The sequence below is a fragment of the Phodopus roborovskii genome, unplaced genomic scaffold (genome assembly GCF_943737965.1).
Source record: "Phodopus roborovskii unplaced genomic scaffold, PHOROB, whole genome shotgun sequence".
NCBI classification, from domain to species: Eukaryota; Metazoa; Chordata; class Mammalia; order Rodentia; family Cricetidae; genus Phodopus; species Phodopus roborovskii.
The window spans coordinates 6,518,310-6,539,777 of record NW_026126459.1 but is presented as its reverse complement, the minus strand read 5'-3'; the positions used below and the strand labels follow the sequence as shown (position 1 = coordinate 6,539,777).

The following is a 21,468-nucleotide window of genomic DNA, read 5'->3' as shown; positions in this document are numbered from 1 at the left end:
ACGAAGTGCGGAGAGGGAAGGACGTGGAACTAAAGGGAAATGGCCTTCCTTCCTCCTGACACACCTCTTTTTTTTTTTTTAATCTGAGCTGTTACAAAAAGACCTCTGAGGTGGGTCTTCCTACTGACATCCATCGAGGCAGAAGGGACAGCACCCTGCTCAGGTGATTCAAATTTCTGGCAAGTTAACAATAAACCAACCACAATACTTAGGGTATTAGGAGATATTATTTTGTAATTCAATTATGTAGGGCTTTTTGGTTTTTGAGTTTGGTGTTTTGAGACAGAGCTTCTCTGTGTAGCTCTCGCTGTCCTGGAACTCGCTTTGTAGACCAGGCTGGCCTCAAACTCAGAAATCCACCTGCCTCTGCCTCCCAAGTGCTGGGTTTAAATATGTGTGCCACCACCACCCAGCTCAATTGCATAGTTCTTGAGTGTGTACTTTGTAGACAACAATGTCTTGCCATAATGTTAGAAGACTGGACTGACCTGCAAATCTAAAGCATTTGGGGAAGAATCAGGAAGACTTTCCTTGTCTTAACTTGTTCACGATTGCCAGCAGCCTCTAGCATCCCTTGGCATTGCTCTGATTTCTGCCCATCTTCACAATGGTATCTTCCCCCAATTCTTATCCATGTCACATGTGTCTAAATCAACCCCTTTTAAAGTTTTATTTTTACACATATGAATGTTTTGGTTGCAAGCATTTATATGCACACAACATGTGATGCCTGGTAACCTTGGGGGCCAGGAAAGGACAACAGATCCTCTGGAACTGCAGTTCCAGACAGATGTAAGCTACCATGTGGGTCCTTTGGAAGAGCAGCCAGTGCTCTTAACCACTGAGCCATCCTTCAACCCCAGTCCTCAACCCCAACCTTTTTTGAAGCAGGGTCTCACTCTTATTTTAAACTGACTCAGAATTTGTAGTCATATTGTGATATTTTGTTTGTGTTCTGACAAAACTTGCCCGGAGATCAGAGGGTGGAGCTAGCCACTAGTTAACCACAGAGGTCTGGAGGTCTGTATAGACAGGAAACAGGAAGTGATAACATGGGGCACCATGTTATCTCAGCCCCCTTTCAGCCAGAGGATTCAAAGGTAAGAAGTGACTGTGGCGCTTCTTTGCTTCTCTGATCTTTCAGCATTTACATCGATATCTGACTCCGGGTTTTTATTGATAAGACCAATTAGGATCACACTTCAAGCTGAGGCTAACCCAAAACTCTCAGAAATTCTGTCTCAGACTCCCAAGTACTGACATTACAGGCACTGCACCATCACATTTGAATGGGTTTTTGTTTTGTTTTGAGATGGTGTCTCAAGTAACTGGGCATTTCAACCACCCAAGAACTAGGATTACAGGTAAATACCATCAATGAAGCTTATAATACAGACAGTAGTCACTGAATTTGCAATCCCTGCTATATGACTTTATTTTAACAATGCCCACAAAAGCTCTATGTCTTAAGACATACTGATTCTACATAGACATGAAATTGGGAGGACTCTATTAAACTCAGTATATTAACTAGGGAACATTCTATCTCTCATTTCTGGGTCCTCTTTGAACACTGAGGGATCTATTTAACCTTCTATTAAGTTCCCAGTCAACTGCTTCTCCTTCATTTCTGGAAATCTTTCTTTTTCTTTTTTGGTTTTTGTTTTATTTTGTTTTTCAAAACAGAATTTCCCTGTTTAGCCCTGGCTGTCCTGGAACTCACTCTGTAGACCAGGCTGGCTTCAAACTCAGAGATCCACCTGCCTCTGCCTCATAAATGCTGGGATTAAAGGCATGCACCACCATTGCCTGGCCGTTGTTTTGTTTTTCGAGACAAGGACTTGGTATGTTGCACAGACCATTTCTTTAAAAATATTGATTGTTGTGTATGATATATGTGTGAGTAACAATGTCAGAGTGCATGTGTAGAGGTCAGAGGACAGCTTTCAGGAATGGGTCCTCTCCCTCCGACATGACTTACTGGGGACTGAACTCAGGCCATTCAGCTTATGCAGCAATGCTTTCACCCACAGAACCATCTTGCCAGCCCATACAGGCGGGTTTTCACTAACCTCAAGCAACCTTCCTGCCTCAGTCTCCCAAGTGGCTAGTGTTACTGGGGTGCACTACCATGTGTATCTTGGATCTCTAACCTTTTTCCCTACAGTGATCATCAAGCCCCTGGCCCATTATATTTGTTGGTTGCTGTCTATTTGGTTTTTTAGCAGCTCACTTTCTTCATTCTGCCTTCTAGTGTGTTTCCGAGCTTCTGAACCATTCCGTTTTAGAGGGACTTTGTCTACCTTCCGGGGGGATAAAGTCAATCCCTCAGCATCATGCCAATACTAATGGCTCAATCACCTCCCTCCCCAACTCTCTCCACAGCTCGGACCAAACAACTTTTTCTGGTGCTGCCTGCTTCTTATAACCTGTTAACTGAACCAACTACTGGTCCCTCAGGACCACCTCCACATGTTTTTTCACCCACCCTGTCTTTCCACAACCTGCATTCCCCTATCCTTCCTAGCACAGCTCAAATACCACCACCTGCTTGACAGCTGCTTCCTGCCCCTTACAAGCACAGACCTCCTGTGGGAGACTTCTGCCATCACTTTCACTCTCTGTGCCTCTGGCACCATGTGGGTTTACTCATCTCATCCACCCTGGAACTCATGCTCCAGATTTAGAGATCCAAATCCAGGGTACCACAAAAGCAAAGACAGATAGACCCAAGTTATTGTAATGTAAATGTTAATTTTTTTGTTTCAATTTTTAGAACCACCCTGGAGTCAAATCACAAAGATTTAAATATAAAGAAGGAAGAAACTATAAATATTAACAACCTTTACAATGTAAAAATAAAGTTACAGCTAACTGACCTTGAAAAGTAAAACAGAGGGCTTGGTAGGAGATATGGGGACTAAGAGAATGAGAACCAACAAATGTTGCTTCAAAAGCCACAATTAGCTGAGCAAAGTGCCACATGCTTGTATAAACCCAGGACTCAGAAGGCCGAGGCAGAATACTAAGAAATTCAAGGTCATCATTTGCTACACAGCAACTTTTGAGGCCAGCCTGGACTACACCAGACTTTATCTCAAATGGAACCAACAGAAACCAGGTATGGTAGCAAAAGCCTTTAATCCTAGCACACATGAGTCAGAGGCAAAAGGATCTCTGTGAGTTCAAACCTAGGTTGGACTACATTGTGAGTTCAGGACAGTACTATGTAGAGAAAGCCTGTCTCAGGAAAAAAAAAAAAAAAAAAAAGAAAGAAAGAAAGAAAAGAAAAGAAGGAAGGAACTAAATAAAGAAGTCAGGTATGGGACTCAGGCCTAATCCTAGCACTTAAAAAGTAGAGACAAGAACATTACTAAAGTCAACTTGGGGTACATAGTGTGTTCTAGGATAGCCTGGGCTACACTATGAGACCCAGTCTTAACAAAACAACAGTAACAACAAATAATAATGACAGTGGTACAAGAAAGCATCCCAGGAACTCCCTGGCCTCCACAGACCCTCAGGCATGTTCTGTTCAGCCTGCCTCAGCCTCTCACCTCAGAAAAGCCGAAATGGCCCTCAGTGCTTCACTGGCCACATCTAACACAGGACTGCTCACCGCCTCCTGGAGGGCACAGCTGGCATCTCTGCACATGGCTGAACTTGTGAACAGCCTGATCTCTTCTGGCTGCCTATGAAATGGTAGATGAGAAACAAGTGAATGAATCATGCCTGGCCTCACCAGGAACAAACATTCACCCCTCCTTTACCAGTCCCACCCCATGTCTTTGCTTACCGACTCAGAATTTCAGTGAAGAGCAGTAGGCCCTGCTTCTGCAACTCTGTGTTGGTCATCTGGAGGCTTCCCTGGAGGCTCCTGACCACAGCCTCAATCCCTACCTCAGGAAAACAGGTCACAGACAAGGGCTCAGTGCTCTGTGGTTCTTCCATTAATCACCCAAGAGAGGTGACAGGCTCTAAACAGACCTACAAGCTATTGGACCCTTGTGAGCTGACACTGACAGGGCTGAACTGATTCTGTAAGACCGGGACATACACATTTTTCTCGGTGATAGGATTCTTGCCTAGCAAGCTAAAAGTATGGGCTCAATCACCAGCATCTGGTGAGGCAAAGGTGAGACCCCAGTGTGAGATTACCAAGGGCATGTCCTCATCTATTTCATTCTATTTCCACATCCACATAGACTCAAGCACATGATGGATTAGTGACACCCTATGGATCAAGTCACACCTTCCCACTTAGCACACTCCTTTCTTCATGAAAGAATTAGGTCCAGCCTTGGCTCTTCCAGAAGACCCTCCATCTCCATCCATGAAGAGCTGTGAACCTCCCCTGAGCTCTTTTTGCTTCTGTTTAGAAGACTTTGAATTAACTTATATTAAAATTGTCTGTTCACACCTCTCCTTGGGAGCAGAGACCATGTTATGTTATTTCTAAATTCCTGGTCCCAGTCTGGTACCAAATGTAGGTGAGAAACAGCATACAAAAATTAGACAGGTGGCAGTGGCACGTGCTTTGAATTCCTTGTACTCAGGAGGCTGAGGCAGGCAGATCTCTGATTTTGAGGCCAGCCTAGTCTACAGATCGAGTGTCAGGATAGTCAGGGCTATACAGAGAAGACCTGCTTCAAAAACCAAAAGAAAGAAAAAGAAAATGCCGGCACAGACTTGTGTACAGGCAATCTGGATGGAGGTATTTTCTCAGTTGAGTCCCCTCTTCCCAAATGCTAGTTTGTGTCAAAGGTCTAACCAGAAAGAGCTGGAGTTGCAAGTGGTTGTGAGCTGTCCATGGGTCTTCTGCAAGAGAGCACACACTGTTAACTACTGAGCACCTCTCCAGTCACCACATCTTTTTATCCAGCTCCGCCAAAGGCCCCGTCTCTCCCTCCAAAGCCAGCTCCACTGTGTCCTACTCCAAATGGACTCACAGAGCAGAGGAGACAGGGAGGGTGAAGCCAATGGGCAGAGTGACTGGAACCCCTATTTAATCAACAAGTCAGCAATGTAGATGGTCAGTCGACTTGGGTGACAGCCTGAATTCCAGTGCTAGGCACTGTCCCTGGCTCCCAAAGCTGGAAGGAGACATCTCACCAGCCCCTCCTCTGCAGATGGAGGCACTGGGGCTCAAGAAAAGGGTGGCACAGAGTCATACACACTCATCAGACAGGACATTGGCTAATGCCCAGGTAGGGACCTCTCGATGGCACTTGGGAGAGCATGTGCCATGTCAGCCCAGTCAGCCCTGTCAGAGTCTGTCAGAGTCACACTCCCAAACCAAGGTCTTCTGCGGGCCAGAGCCATGGTGACCAGCCTACCAAGAGAAGTGCAGGGAGGTCTGGTGACTTATTCAACATCATACAGCATCCAACATGCTTTCCTGTCACCTGCCATGATGGGCCTCTGACTTTGTCTCCCTGGTCCTCTAGCCTTCTTTTCTTTGAAAGCTCAAACCTCACCAGTCATGGAGGGATCCACATCAAAGTTTTACCTTCCTTGAAAAGCCCAACACAGAGCTGAGCAGTGGGGGTATGTGGTAGGCAGAGACAGGAGGATCTCTATGAGTTCAAGGCCAACCTGGTCTACAGAGAAGGTTCCAGAATAACCAGAGCTACACAGAGAAACCAATATATGTATGGATGTATTATATTATTATATTATATTATTGCATTGAGTCTAAAACTATGGATGTGGTTTTATAGATCCCAAATTCCCAAATAAGGATCATCATTAGTATGGAAGGCAAAGAACTGTTTCAAGACTCTGAAAGGATGAACTAAGAAATCTTGAGACTAGCTAGGTGACAGATATCCAGGGCATATAGAAGGCTGAGCCAAGGCTGAATCTAATTGTTTGAAATTATCCTTGCTGTGAAGCTAGACATCATTTAGCAACTAATAAGAATGCCTGATCCTGATGAAGAGTTAACAGAACCGCCTAGATATCAAAGGACTGAGTCTGAGTTCCACCCCCTAAAATGGATGCCAGCCCCTCCACAGTTGCTGCTACCCAATCTTAAACTTCTGTCTGTGAACCTAGAGTCAGCACTGGGCCCACACTACCAACCATACACTGTGTGACACTTGGAAAAGAAGAGTGGTTCTTCTGCCAGGAGGATCAAGCAATTGTAGCTGGACCAGACAAGCACTTCACTGGAAGATGAGAGATGCTCAAAGAGGAATTCTGGCCAGGGGATGAGAGAAAATAAATGACAGCTGGAGGTCATGGTCATGAATGTCAAGACATGAAGGCTTTGAACTCTTATTTCTTCTTTCTCCTTCTGTCTGGCCACACACCCTTCTCACTCAGAAACAGCCAATTCCCAGATAAACTTTCAAAGTGTCCTCAGGGTTACAAAGGTAAAAACTGAGGACCATAAAACACCACAGTAACAGTGAAGGCCATTTCTGTTTGGCAAAGACTGGAACCTCAGGTTTTCAAACTCTCAGGAAGGGCAGGCAGATAGGCATCAGCACAATAAAGAGCTTGAAGAATCAGCCTTCATTGCACGTCCCATCTCTACCAACAACTACTCTTGTTGATTTGGAATAGCATTTCACTTCTTTGAACTAATTCTCCTCAGTAATCATTAACAACCCTTTAAAATTGTGTACATTCCACAATCTCCCACTTCCTCTATCAAAAGGGTATGTATATTCACATTTGGTCTGGTGAATACCATGTAATTGTTTCCATGTATATAAGTTTGTGTCTTTTCTAGAAAAAAAAGTTTCCTAAACCATAAAATAATGATGGACTGGAATGTAGCTCGGTGACAGAGTGCCTGCTTAGCATGTGCAAGGCCCTGGTTTGAATCCCTGATTCACAAAAAGTAAAATAACTAAGATGGACACCAACATGTTTGACATCTACAATAACCACAAGGCTTATTTCCGGTCCTCAAAGTTCCTAGACAGATATTTGTCTTTCTCATCTTGGGTCTTTCTGCCACTCCCTGAAGGTCAAAATGAATGGCAAATATCAGTAACAAACTGTTCAAGTCCATCAGATACTAGGAAGCCTACTTCACAAAAAGCTGATCTTAGCCCTGCCCTGTCCCTCTAGGGTGAGTTATCAGAGATCCTCTGACAGAGCTGCTGCTGTGGCTTCGACTTCGCAGCTCTAGTCAGAGTCCCCAGGGAAGAAGACTGGAGGGTCTCATACCTGGGATGTCAGCATGAATGAAGGCAGCGGCATGCTTTGCAGGGGAGTGAACCAGCACTGCAGTTATACAGTGGGAGCTGGCCACCTGCAGGATCTCGTCTCTGGAGAGGAGAAACTGGAGAAACAGCAAAAAATGCCCCAGTCACGTCACCAAGTCCTAAGTGGCTCAGGGCAGAAGCCCAAATCATTATGGCTTCCATGTCATAGTACGGAGAATAACTACAGATTATGGAAAGGTGTCTCTAACACAGGTGAACGACAGAATGAAGAACACAACGTGAACCCCACCAGTGACAATTCTAAAAGGATCAACAACTCATAAGCAGGGATTCACCAGCAAAAGCCCTTATCTGGCTTGGGCATCTGCTACAGTCACATGACACAAGAAGAGAAGATTCCACCACTGTGGCCTTTGCTTTTCTGAGCATGTCAAAATAGTCAATGTAACAAGCCTAAAGCTATGGCTCTTGGAGAAACCTGTCTACAAAACTGAACTTTGGTTGGATTTGGAGTTTGGCTTTTTAGAGGGTCCCTGCTCCTGCCAGAACCAGTGAGAGTAGCTATGACTAACTATGTAGATAAACAATGTGTCTGCTGAGCAGCTGCTGTCCTTCCGGGAGCCCAGAAACTTAGGATATGGAGACAAAGACGACCTTCATGACCACCCTGCTCCAGGCAAAACTCTAGAACGTAACCCCCCCCCCCAAGTAGGCAACATTTCCATCGGTTTTCACAGTGAACTGTTGGAGGAGCTACAGTCCCCTTGAGAAGGCTCTAGAAACCTCTGTCCAGTTTCCCTTGAACCTCATCACACATAACTTTCCCCCTTTTTAATTTTATTTTGTAGCCTTTCAGTGTAAGGAGCCATTGCCATATAACTGTCCTCTCAACAGATCATCAAACTCCAGGTCATACAGATGACAAGAGGCAAAGCCAAGGTAGGAATTTAGGTCAGGCAACTGTAAATTTAGAGGTTCACCCATTACTAAATTGTCTCACCAAAATTTGTTTGTTTTGAGGGAGGTTGTTTTAGTTTTGCTTTGGTCTTTAGGGATTTTGTTGTTGTTGTTATTACTGCTTGTTGTTATTTTGAGTCAGGATCCCACATGGCCCAGATAATCTTGCTTTCCTCATCCTCCTGCCTCACATGCTAAGCACATCCTCTACAACTGAGCTATGATCCCTGGTCCACCACTACCTTTTTGAGCACCAAAGGCAACGAGGTCTCTCTTGATGGCCGCTCAACACTCTCGGCACTCTCCACCAGCACAGACTTGTTCATGATCACGGACACAAAGAGATCATACCTCAGCAACTGCCTTAGCAAACCTAGGATGCAGAGGGGTGAAATGAGGTCAGAAGGGCACCAGAGTCCTCTCAGACATTTTAAGAGGCTTCTTCTGGTCTCTGTAGATATGAAGCGTGGTTAGAATGCTTAGTCATCAGTTTGCTTTCTGCAACCCAGCACCTGAGAATCTATTAACTATAGGAATCCAATTGTGTCCAGGTCTGGTTTCCTGTTGCTATGATAAAACTGAACAAAAGAAACTCAGGGAGGAACGGGTTTATATGTCTTATACGTCTATGTCAGAATCCACCACTGAGGAAGTCAGGTCAGGAACTCAAGCAGAACCAGAGTTAGGAACCACTTAGAGTTTGCTTTGCAGGGTTTGCTCAGCTTGCTTTCTTCAATAGCCCAGGTGGTACCGCCCACAGTGGCCATCTATAACTCCAGTTCAAGGGGATCTGAGTCCCTTTTCTGGCCTCTGCAGGGACATACAGAGAAGCAAAACACCCATACATATAAAACAAAAATAAATACATCTGAAAAAACTTTAAAAAATAAGAATGTAACTGCATACCTGCTTGGAGAGAAAGGCTCTAGAGAAGAGATAGGATTTAAAATATATCATCAGCTGAGCTTTCCCTCTTCTTTACCTAGGTCAGCTCTGGGACTGACCAGGATCTCAACTTAATGCCCCTCTTAACACTAATATTCTCTGACTCCAAGACTGTCCTGTCACAAGGCATCCATTCAGGCTGCTTCATGCTTGGTGCTTTCGTCCATGTTATGTACACGATCACCCTCCCTCCAATTCCCCCACACACTCAGGCCTCAGTCTAAGTATCTTTCCCTATAGTAAGTCTCTCTTGTCCTGTACTCCCCTCATCCCCTTTGAATCTCTCTGTCAGGGTACCACATTGTACTCTAACCATCCATGTTTGTCCTTCACGTGGCCTGTGAGTTCCTACAGGATAGAGGCTGGGTTGGACATCTTTGTGATCTAAGAGCCCAGCACACAACCTGGCTCAGAATGAATATTCATGAGTGGCAGGGCTGTTCTTACAGCTCTTGGTAGACTGTGAAAAGAAGCTGTTGTCAGAGTAGATTATGCTTTTCCCTATAGAGCTCCTGCTCTGAAACCAGCCCACACTCAGTCACCAGCAGTGTCAATCCACACCCTCTGAAAAATGAAAACTGGAGCTGGTGTAGAACACAATCCCTGCTGCCAACAAATACAGTAAAACAGACAGCTCACTGCCATGTGCATTCATGCCGGGAGCAGGACAAGAGACCTAAAGGCTATGCTGAGGCTCCTAAAATCCTCAACAGCCAGGCATGGTGCCACAAGCCTGGAAGACAGGGCTGAAGGCCAGCCTAGGCTATCTACTGCGACAATGTCCCAAATGAAGGAGGAGGAAGCATGGAAACCTGAATTTTACCCTGGAGGCCACAGAGGAAATAGAGGATTTTTCTAACTAGGAAAGTGACTATATAGGAGATGAAAAGTGTGGTATATAACAATTAACTTTGGCAGCAAAGTCTCAAAGAAAAAAAAAACCCACTATTTTTTTTTCATCGTTTTCTTCCAAAGACGACATTCTTAAAATGCCTCACCAAATCTAGGTATCACTCACTCTATGAATCTCTCCCAAACTTACTTTCTGCCTTCCCAAAGCAGCAAACCTCTACTCCACCTGCAATAACCAAAATCGTAAATCCTCAAATTTAAGAGCTTCTTCCTTTACTCTCCTTTGTCTTACCCAGGCAGTTGAACTGTAGATCCTTTGTCTGGGCATTGTCCAGGGTGGAAAGGAAGAGGGGACACAGCTTCTCCCGGAAATGGCCGGAAAGCATCTCAGCTGCAGTTGAGGAGGAGTAGAGCTTCCCATAGAGATAGCAGATGGAAGCTTGCACTCCCTCATTGGAGGAAACTAAGCCTCTCAACAGATGTTCCATCAAGTTGCCTGTCCAGAAAACATCCAAGAAGCAAGAAATCTTTTAAGTTTTATTTTATTTCATTTGTTTTTTGAGACAGGCTTTCTCTGTATTGCTTTGGAGCCTGTCCTGGAACTAGCTCTGTAGACCAGGCTGTCCTTGAACTCACAGAGATCCACCTGTCTCTGCCTCCCAAGTACTGGGACTAAAAGTGTCTGCCCCCAACACCTGACAGAGTTGTTCTCTGAATACCACAGACTCTCTGTGACATGTACATATCTGCATACACATGTACACCCTCACAAATTAAATAAAGTAAATTAAACCTAAAAGTGTGTCTATGTCCCAGAATTCATTTATCTTTCCACCTGAAGGGAATGCCATGATAAGCCCTTAGTTCATTTGTAGTGCACACCTCAGGAGACAGAAGGAAAACTTGGAGTTTGAGGCCAGGCTAGACCTTGTCTCAAAAAAAAAAAAAAAAAAAAAAAAAAAAGAAAGAAAGAAAAAGAAAAAAGTCCAAGACCAATATCGAGCACATTCTGCAGATGAAAACAATAAAAACAAACAACTGGAGTACATGAGGAAAATAATGCCTTCCCAAATGTGCACACACAGTAAATAGGGCACTGATGTAGCACATGACCAAAGAATGTAAAAGGTAAGAACCACCCCCTCCACAGGAAACTTACCATGCTCTGTTACAAGCTCATCAGCCAAACCAGGAATGGCATCCACCAGCTTGCCAAGAAGAGTCATGGTAGCCAGGCTGCCTCCCATGGAGGGGATGCTACACAGCTACAGAAAGTGAAACATGCTGTCAGAATCATGGCTAACCTCCCAGCAATGGCACTGTCCTACCCAAGTCAGTGTCTGTTATGCTTGTCTCTCACCACATTTAGCTTTAGCTAAGTCTCCATCTCCTCCATTTCATAGGGAGCTCCTAGAGGAAAGGACCAAGTCAAATTCCTCTCCCAGTAAAGTTTAATGCTTGTTAAACGTTACTAATATTAATATATTCTGGTTGGGGATGTAGGTGGTGGTTGCACACTTGCCTAGGATGCTTGAGGTCCTGGACTCAATACACACACACACACACACACACACACACACACTAAAATGTTTTAAAATGCAAAATATGTAAATAAGTATTTTTGCCTCCTTTAGAACTAGGTGGTGGTTGCACACTTGCCTAGGATGCTTGAGGTCCTGGACTCAATACACACACACACACACACACACACACACACACACACACACTAAAATGTTTTAAAATGCAAAATATGTAAATAAGTATTTTTGCCTCCTTTAGAACTAGAAACTGGAGGATAAAAGTTGGAAGCCTCATAAAGATAAAACACCAACTCTAAATGTTTATACATACATATTTTAGTTACCATTACTGAACATGCAATTAACTTTTTTTGTGGACATAGTACTGGGGATTAGACACAGGGCCTCACTATCCCAGTGAACTATATCCCCAGCATAATGAATGAATGCCACATGACATGGGTAATCATTTTTATTTTTACTGACCTTATGATAGATGTGAACCTTTACTTTTTTGTTGTTTGAGATCTCATGTTGCCCATGCTAGCCCGAACTCTCTCTATAGCTGTGGCTGGGAATTCCAGGCTGCACCATCATGCTCAGTTTTTATTGACCACTGTGTGTAGCAAGCACTATGTTTTATGCTTTACAGGGAGAGTAAGTAACCTTTCCTACTGCATAGACTGTTCTGGTGGAAGGCAGTAGCAGCAGCACTCTCCTGTGTTTGTGGATGAGACTGGATGAGCTATTGCAGATGGGCCAGGCATGGCAACTCATGCCTTTAATCCCAGCACTCAGGAGGCAGAGGTGTGAGATCTCTGAATTCAAGGACATCCTGGTCTACTAATCAGACCCTGCCTCAAAAAGGGGGAGGGAGTCTAGAGAGATGGCTCAGTAGTTAAAGAGTAGGAGCTGCTCTTCCAAAGGACCCATGTTTGACTGCTAATACTCACATGGCAGCTCACAACCATCTGTAACTCCAGCCAGAGGATCCAACACCATCTCTGGTCTCCAAGGGCATGCATCCAGACAAAACACCCATACACATAAAATAAAATTTTAATTTTAATTTAAAAAGACATTTTATATAAGTTGAGTATTGTGGTGTATAAAGCCAACACTTGAAAGGCTGAGGCAAGAGGATTAAAAATTCAATGCCTGGACTACATATGGGGAGACTATCTCAAAGAAAAAGGCCTTGCATACAATCATCTCACAGCTGGGCGTTAGTGGCACACACCTAATCCCAGCACTCAGGAGGCAGAGGCAGGCAGATCTTTGTGAGTCTGAAGCCAGCTTGGTCTACAGAGCAAGTTCCGTTCCAGGACAGGCTCCAAAGCTACAGAGAAACCCTGTCTAGAAAAACTTTAAAAAAAAAATTACCTCACAGTGCTTAATACAGAGCAAGTGCTCAATAAGTGTTAATGGCATCATCATCATGGTGATTATTTACATATAACTATAAATTTAATCTATTAATCACATACAAATTAATTATCAAATTTAAATACAACATAAAATTAAATATTGCCCCTGATGAGATTAAGGAGAATATTTGTCTTCCTTCTGAAAAATAAATAAAAAGTGATTCTAGAAGCTGGACAGTGGTGGTGCATGCCTTTAGTCCCAGCACTCAGGAAGTAGAGGCAGGCGAATCTCTGTGAATACAAAGCTACACAGAGAAACCCTGTCTCTAAAACCAAAAATAAATAAATAAATAGTGATTCTAGGCTGGATACAGCTGTATGCACTTAAATCCCACATTCAGAAGGCAGAGGTAGGCAGGTCTGCATGAACTCAAGGTGAAGCATAATGTACACATCAAGTTTCAGGCCAGCCAAGTCTACAAGGTGAGAAGTCATCTTAAAAAAAAAAAAAAAAAAAAAAAAAAAAAAAAAAAAGCTAATTCTGGTATTTTCCCTCGGTCTTAAGCATAATACAAAAGATATAGTGTAACTGGCTGTTTCATCGTTAATAGTAAAGAAAGCATGTTATAAATACTTGTACAAGATTTGCTTCAGATACTGATGCCAGGTCATGCATATAACTCAAAACCAATGAAAATACCGAATTCAGACACAGAATCTATTCCGTTGATAAATTTATCAAATAATTGTGGGCTATATTAAGAAAGATACCAAGAATGGGCTATGGGATGACTCTATGGGCAAGATGAGGCTGTGCCACACCGAAGCAGAATTTGGGATGCTGAAAGTGTAAGTTGCTCAAGTGTGCTAGAGTGGGATGAGAAGCCTCAGGGCCATTCCATGGTTCTGCCACCAGCTGTGGGACCTTAGGCAAATCTCTAGAGTTCAATTTCCCCACCTACTCAAAGAACTGGCTTAGGTCCCAGAGAATCTGAGAAGGGTCTCAAAACCCCAAAGCTCTATACTCACCTCTCTGTAGCACTCGTTCACTAGGCAGTGGACAATCTGCCCCAGCTTCAGCTGGGTGGTGAGCTGGATAAGGACTGAAGAAACACAACAGCATTGCAAATCAGAAAACAACCACACACCCATAACCCCATATCACAGCCCATCTACTCAAATTAAGGGCACGACAGTAACTTGCTTGTTGCAAATGGTGTCAGTTTTTCTATCTCCATCATTAAAGGACAGTGTACTAGCAGTTCCTGACTCAGGCTGCACACTAGGATCGGATCACCCAGGCTTTTAAAACATACTAATATGGAACTGAAGCCACGGCTGTGATGGGATGCCTGCTTGTCATGTGTGATGTCCTAGGTTCAACCACCAAAACAAAAAGAAGAAAAGCACTAGCATCCAAGCTCCATTCCAGACCATTAAATAAGAGTCTACAAAAAAGCCTAAGTATCTTTATTTTTCATTTATTTATTGTTTAATTTGAGACAAGGTTTGATGTAGTCCAGGCTGGCCTTGAACTCACAAAGTAGCCAAGTTTGATCTTGAACCCTTCATCCTCCTCTGCCTCTACCTCCCCAAATTCTGGGATTATGGGAATGTACCACCAAACCAGCGCAAGTACTTTATGTGAACAATTCTTAATGTGAACAAATGTAAGTACATATATATGAATATCAAAAGTTTTTTATTTAAATTTCCTTATGTATTCATATATATACTTACTATTTATATATTTTGCATTTTAAAACATTTTAATGTGTGTGTTTGTATGTGTGTGAGTGTGTTTGTATGTGTGTTTGTGTGTGAGTGTATGTGTCTGTGTGTGTGTGTTTGTGTGTGAGTGTGTGTGTATGTCTCTGTGTGTGAGTGAGTGAGTGTGTGTGTAGATCAACCTTTTGGAGTCAGTTCTCTTCCTCTATTATGTGAGTCCCAGGAACTGAACTCAAGCTTTGACAGCACCTATCCTTACTCTCTGGGCCATCTCACTGGCCCCCCAAAAACATTTTTCTTAATATAAAATGTGAGTACATTGCTGAAGTCTCTTAGTAAAGCTGTTGTGGAGGTAGGGCTGAAAACTACCTTGTATTAACTGCTTTTCTCCTTTATATCTAAGAAAAGATAATTATAAGTTGAGTTCCTGTGCCCATTATTAACATGTCTCTAAAGCCCGAAGCTATACAATAACTCAGATGTTTCTGCTAGCACTTTTGAGAAGTATAAACAGGTTAGAAAAACTGTAATGTAGATTTGCAGTCATTGCTGGAATGTTCTACCACTGTTGGAATGAAGAAGCAGTATAAATCAGCATCCAGAAAGCCAGGAAGCAAACAAGGACCAGGAAAAAGCATCGGGTCCTCCTAGGACTTTTTAATTTCCCTCTAGTGCCTCAGAGAAGTTCTTAGGGGTCTGATAAGGGTTCTGCAAGATACACTGGCACCAGCTGAAAGTGAGTCACTGTAATGGTGGTCATGAATGAAAATTCCCCCAGTAAGGTTCAGTTGGTAAAATACTTGCCTAACAGGATCACATAAAACTAGGTGTGTAATCCCAGCACTAGTTAGGATCCCAAGTTCAAAGTTATCCTCAGCTACAAGAGTTTAAGGTCAATAAGGACTACACAAGAAAGAAGAGGAAGGGAGGGAGGGAGGAAGGGAGGGAAGGAGGGAGGAGCCAGAACTTCAAGTAATACACATTTGTTCACATATTTGTCTGGAGATGTGTTCAGAAACAGAAACAGATCACATTGATTTATGGAATGTTCAGTAGATCAGCTGACAAGATTTGGGTCCCATGTCAGCACTTCCTAAGGAGCATCAGTTACAAAGGAGGTTCTGATTCCCAAGGTGACAAAATGGCACATGTAGGTGTCCATCCTCCTCCTTGCTGAATCACCCAGGGTTCCTTTAATAGACACATTTGTAATGTGGCTGTGGTGGCAAACTTTGAGGCTGTGTACAGATGGTCTCAATGTGGACTTTTCCTCCTGAAGGTTGGACTAATTTCTGTTACAACTGAATAAATGCCTAATCCCCCCAAATCAGAGAATAACACTAAATTCGCAGCATGGCACTATCCCCTGAAGGGACCAGTTGCATGGTTTTGGGTGGAGTATATAATGGAAGGGCATAGAGTTGTCCCCACTGGAATACACATATTCTGAATATGGGTTTACCTTCCTTGTCCATGCATTTTCTACCAGCAGCACATCTATAATTCACAGAATACTTGTTCACTACTGTAGCATCCCACATGACACCACCTTGATCAAGAGGCTCATTTCACAACAGAGGAAATACAGAAAGGCGCTCAAGCCCATGAAATCACTAATCCTGTCCTGTATTCCACCACCTGGAACCAACTAAAAATGTGGAACGGCCTATAAAGCCTTAGCTATGGCACCATTTAGAAGCCACCACTCTAAAAGGGTGGGCTCCTTTCTTACATGGCGCATAAAGCACCATCATCACCACAGAACACATTGGTCAGGAACCAAAGGGTGAAGCAGGAAACACCTCTCTCACTGTTGCGCTTCACAGCACACTTGCAGAATGTTTACATCCTGTATTAGCTACCTAGGAATTCCATAATAGGAATACTACAGATGAGGTAAGTCAAACAACCAAAGTTTATTTTCTTATGGTTTTTGGAGGCTGGAAACCCACTACTTGACTTCCTTGGCTTGCAGATACATGCCTGTGTCCTCCCAAAGCCTCTTCTTTGTACAAGTGCATACTAAGTGCCTCTCTGTGTGTTCCCCGTCCTCCTTATAAAGACACCAATCAGACTAGATCAGGACCCCACCCGCCATCCTCAATTTAACTCTTCTCTTTGAAGGCAGAATCTCCAAATATGAATTTGGGTGTTGGAGAAGTGACATAATCCAGCCCACGATATATGGTCTTTTATCTCCAAACCTACCCTTTTGGGTGTTATTTGAGAATATTGAGGCTGAATTAAGATCTGCCAATAATAGGCAGTAGAAGGAGTTGGCATTTCCCCTCTGCTTCCTCTATGTCTATTTGTTCACTGTTTCCTATACTGAAGAGTATTTCTCTAAGACTTCCTTATTTTACCCAGGACAATGCCTTCCCACGACAGGAGCTGAACTTAGCTTGCAGTTTTTCCAGAACTAGCTTCTATGCACCCCTCTTCCCTAGAATTCACCAAGTGATAGGCTCTTCCACTCAACTCCTTCCTTCCTCAGACCTGGGTCCCAGACAAATTCCAAGGCTTGGCAGTATCTCAATAGGTTACTGTTTCATACACAGGACTCACCCTCCAAACTTCTAAGTTTTAACAAGTCTAACTAACCTCTTCCCTTCATAGATGGAGCCCCAGGATTGGAAGCTACTTTCTATAGTAACTATCTCTAAGAGAACTTTTTGTGTCTTCAGTTACCTACTTAAAAATTCTTTAAAGTTTTTTTGGGGGGTTGTTTCTCTGTTCAAACAACTGAAATGGCTTCTCGACTGACTGGTACAATTCTCACTCTTGGCAAGAATCTTTATACCCCAGTACTCTTGCCATCTGTGGTAGCTATTCTTGATTCTCAACTTGACTACATCTGGAATTAACTAACACACAAGTGTCTGGGCATACCTGTGGGAGATTTTTTTCCCCTAATTAATCTGTTTGAAGTGGGAAGACCCACTTGTAATACAGAATTCAGATCTTTGAGGTAGGAGAAACATCTTCAATCTGGGCCACATCTTCTTCTGGCATCCTACATAAAGGACATGGAAGGAGGAAGCTTGCTCTCTTTGCTTGCTCGCTCTTACTGGCAAGTCCATTCCTTCATTGCCATTAGAAACTCACTTCTTTAGGATTTTGGAGCCTCGATGAGACATCCAGCCTCATGGACTGGACAACAGATTCTTGGACCATCTGTTGGTAGACAGCCATTGTTGGATGGCTGGATCACAGCCTGTAAGCCAATTTAGTAAATCCTCTTTCTTGATAGATAAATAGATATAGACAGATTCATTCAGTAAGTCTGTTCCTTTAGAAATCTGGAACTACAGCTCCTGGAAGCATATATGGCACACACACATACACACAAAGTTTTAAAACTATAAATCAAGTTTAAAAAATTTTAAAGACATTTATATGAGATGTGATTTTAAAAAGTTCTGTTGCAGAACTATTTGGTTTGAGGTTTTGGTGTTTTTGTTTTTAATGTTTATGAGTGTTTAATGATGTATATAGTCTGTACCACGTGCATGCTGTGGTAGTTTGAAGTACCATAACCTCATAGAGAATGGCATTACTAGGAAGTGTGGCTTTGTTGGAATAAGTATAGCCTTATTAAAAGTGTCATTGTGGGGTAGGTTTGAGGATACTGCCCAGTGTCTCAGACTATTCCCTGTTGCCTGCAAGATGTAGAACTCTCAGATCCTTCTCCAGCACCATGTTTGCCTGCACGCTGCCATGCTCCCTGCCATGATGATAATGGACTGAACCTCTGAACTGTAAGTGAGCCTCCCCAATTTAATGTTTTCTTTTATAAGAGTTGCTGTGGTCATGGTGCCTCTTCACAGCAATAACTACTAACACATGGCTAGTGTCTACAGAGGTTAGAAGAGGGCACTGGATTCCCTGGAATGGAATTATGAATGATTGTGAGCTACAATGTAGGTGCTGAAAATTTAGCCCAAGCTCGCTGTAAGAGCAACATTTGCTCTGAACCATTAAGCCATCTCTCCAGCCCTATTGTTTTTGTTTGTTTGAAACAGGTCCTTATATAGATCAGGATGGCTTCAAACTTGGTAGGTAGCCAAAGATGACCTTTGAATTACTGATACTTCTGCCTCTACCTGATGAGAGAGGTCCTTCTGTATGCTGTAATATATGTTTCTCTTATTGGTTGATGAATAAATGCTTATTGGCCAGTAGCCAGGCAGGAAGTATAGGCAGGGCTGCCAGACTAGGAGAATTCTGGGAAGAGGAATGCAGAGAGATGCCAAGTAGCTACCAAAGGCATAAAATACCAGAGCTATAGACTCATGGCAATATATAGTTTAATAGAAATGGATTCATAATTAAGAGAGACCTAGTCAATAATAAATCTAAGCTATTGGCCAAACAGTTTATAATTAATCAAAGCCTCTGTGTGTTTATTTGAGACTAAGCTGCTTCAGAACAGGACAGGACAGAAACTTCATCATCATCTACCTAGCAAGTGCTGGGATTACAGGCTCAAAAAAACAGTGTTGGCCATTTTTTTGGGGGGGGGGCAGAGTCTCTCTATGTAGTCCTGGTTGTCCTGGAACTCAATATGCAGACAAGACTGACCTCAAGCCCATAGACATCCTCCTTCTCTGCCAGCAGAATATTGGTATTAAAGGCATACACCACTATGCCTGGCACTTCATCCATGCCTTTGCAGCACTCATCAACCTCACTTATTGACCAGTCAATCTCTTCTCCAGATTGTAAACTCTTAGACGGCAGGGGCTACATCCTAGCCATCTACATATCTTTTATACCTAATGCAGGACTTAGCAAAGAGTTGATGCTCAAGTAGAAACTACTTGCAAACTGAGGGAGAACTACTTATAAACTAATTGGTTTCCCTTCTATGTTTCGAAGTGGGCCATTTCACTAAAACCTCAACAACCAGGGTTGCAATTCAGGCTAGTAATCCCCAGTTAGAATGGTAAATATAACAGTTCCAGTAGGTACACCTTACCTTCAATACAGAGGTCTGCTACACTCCCATCTTCCACATTGTTTAACAGTCCTTGGAACAGAGTGAGGAAAGAAAAAGGTTGATTAACAGCGCAATTTCAAGATAATCAGTTCTACAAAGACAAGATCATTCTAAAACCAGTAGTTTTAAGTAATGCCCTTACTAAATTCTGTCCTCAGCAACACCTAGACTTTTCAACATCCAGTCTAACTTTTAAAAGATGATTGTCCATGTGGGCAGCAAATAGACTATATACTTTGGACTCTGACATCTCAGGGCAAAAAAAAAAAAAAAAAAAAAAAAAAAAAAAAATTTGGCTATTATTTTCTACAAAGGTCATCCTATCTCGCATAAAGGTCTATGTCAGCAGTTGAAAGACTCAACACAGAAAAGCACTCAAAGATGTTAACCATCCTCCCTTCAAGGACTCATTCCACTGGACATTGTAATCATATACAGAAAGAACCACCTCACTTTACATGGAAGGAAACCAAGGCACATGAGAAGGAAAACAACCAAGGTGAGCTGACTCCATTCCAGGCTCCTGGTCCTGAGCAGAACCTCAACTGTACAAGAGGGTTTGTCCACTTCCCATATTTATCATTCCAGTTTCACTGGCCTCTTGAATCTAATAAGGACAGTTACCATGAAATGATCCGTGTAGTTTAGAAAGGGGGCCATATTGTGATGATTATAACAAAACAGCTTGCTAATAAACTGCCACAATACAAAACGTCTAAGTCATCTTTCCAAGTCCTCCAAGGGAAAAACATATGTGACACATGCAAAGTTCATGCCAGTTTTCCCTTTGAAGCTCACCAAAAAGCACTCGTACAAAATGAATACAGACTCGGTGGTCCTGAGCTACCAGCTGCGTGACCAAGGAGGTGTGTCTCACGAGAGCATCTTGGAAACAGAACACCACATGCTTCTTGCGCACCAGCTTTGAGTGAATGAAGAGAAATATTCAATAGCAACCAAGGCAGGGTCATTCTGAATTCACACAACTGTAATTTCCAAATATAACCACAGATACTACAGCAGCCATTTAAACTATGAGGGCAGCCTATAGGGAGGGTGCAGTGCTGAGCTCTGGAGGTGTAAGGGGTTCCCGGGGTCCTCTAGACTCAGTGTACCAAGGGACAGGCTCGATAGAGACACAGCAGGTGACAGGCATGACCCGCTGAGGAAAGGTCGACCTGGGAGGAGGGGGGTGAGGAAGTGGGTTGCTGGGGAGGCTAAGGATGGGGGCAGCAATGGCCGCTGCAGCCGGGAGAGGGGAGAGCCTTGGGGAAACGTGTCTTGTTTGGGCTTCACTTCAGGAAAGGTGTGCCTGGTTTAGAAAAGCTGGCTTGCTGAGGATAGTGAGGAAAATGGCCGAGCCAGAAACTCGGGGGAGGGCTTAGATCGCACCGACACGCCGGGCTCAGGCAGCAGCTCCAGTGCGCAGGCCAGGCAGATGTGAGGGGACACCGGCAGCAGCCAGCGTGGATCATGCCGGTGATGGGTCCTCTCGAGAAGCAGCACCGCTTCTTCATCTCTCCCAAACGCGGGATGGTGAGCAGCCCTCATCTACAACACAGCTATCTCCAGGTTCAGCCTCTGCAGCGCAAGTTTTCCCGCTCAGCTTTTGCGCCAGCGCACTTGGAAGTAGCGTGCGTGTGCGTGTGCGTGTACGTGCACGTGTCTCCTGCAGCTGAGCTAGTGAGCAGCTAGGAAGGGATAATCAGGCAAGGACTGTGGATTGCGTGCAACTAAACCTAAAGGGACTGTGAGTAGATCTGGGCAGGAATTGGTGCTCAGTACATCGGAAGTAGCTTTAAAGGAAGGGAAGAAAATCAATTTCTGCTTTATTTACTTGGGTTTGATTTTTTTTTTTTTTAGATTTAATTTTATGCATGCGTATTTGCCGGCGTGTTTGCATGTCACCACGTGAGTGC

At 43.4% G+C, this 21,468-nt stretch overlaps 1 protein-coding gene across 1 annotated transcript in view; it reads right to left on the bottom strand.

The window, feature by feature from the left end:
* Mei1 (meiotic double-stranded break formation protein 1) overlaps positions 1 to 21,100 on the bottom strand; it is a 61,018-nt gene extending 39,918 nt beyond the window's left edge. Inside the window, exons 1-11 of the mRNA XM_051189466.1 lie at positions 20,942 to 21,100; positions 20,348 to 20,471; positions 19,529 to 19,579; positions 13,852 to 13,925; positions 11,095 to 11,200; positions 10,228 to 10,431; positions 8,381 to 8,511; positions 7,183 to 7,297; positions 6,085 to 6,201; positions 3,797 to 3,896; positions 3,558 to 3,692 (exon numbers count right to left, since the gene is read on the bottom strand). Coding sequence (XP_051045423.1) covers positions 3,558 to 3,692; positions 3,797 to 3,896; positions 6,085 to 6,201; positions 7,183 to 7,297; positions 8,381 to 8,511; positions 10,228 to 10,431; positions 11,095 to 11,200; positions 13,852 to 13,925; positions 19,529 to 19,579; positions 20,348 to 20,471; positions 20,942 to 21,100 — 1,316 coding nt within the window. The remainder of the gene's footprint in view (positions 1 to 3,557; positions 3,693 to 3,796; positions 3,897 to 6,084; positions 6,202 to 7,182; positions 7,298 to 8,380; positions 8,512 to 10,227; positions 10,432 to 11,094; positions 11,201 to 13,851; positions 13,926 to 19,528; positions 19,580 to 20,347; positions 20,472 to 20,941) is intronic.
* Positions 21,101 to 21,468: the final 368 nt, after the last annotated feature.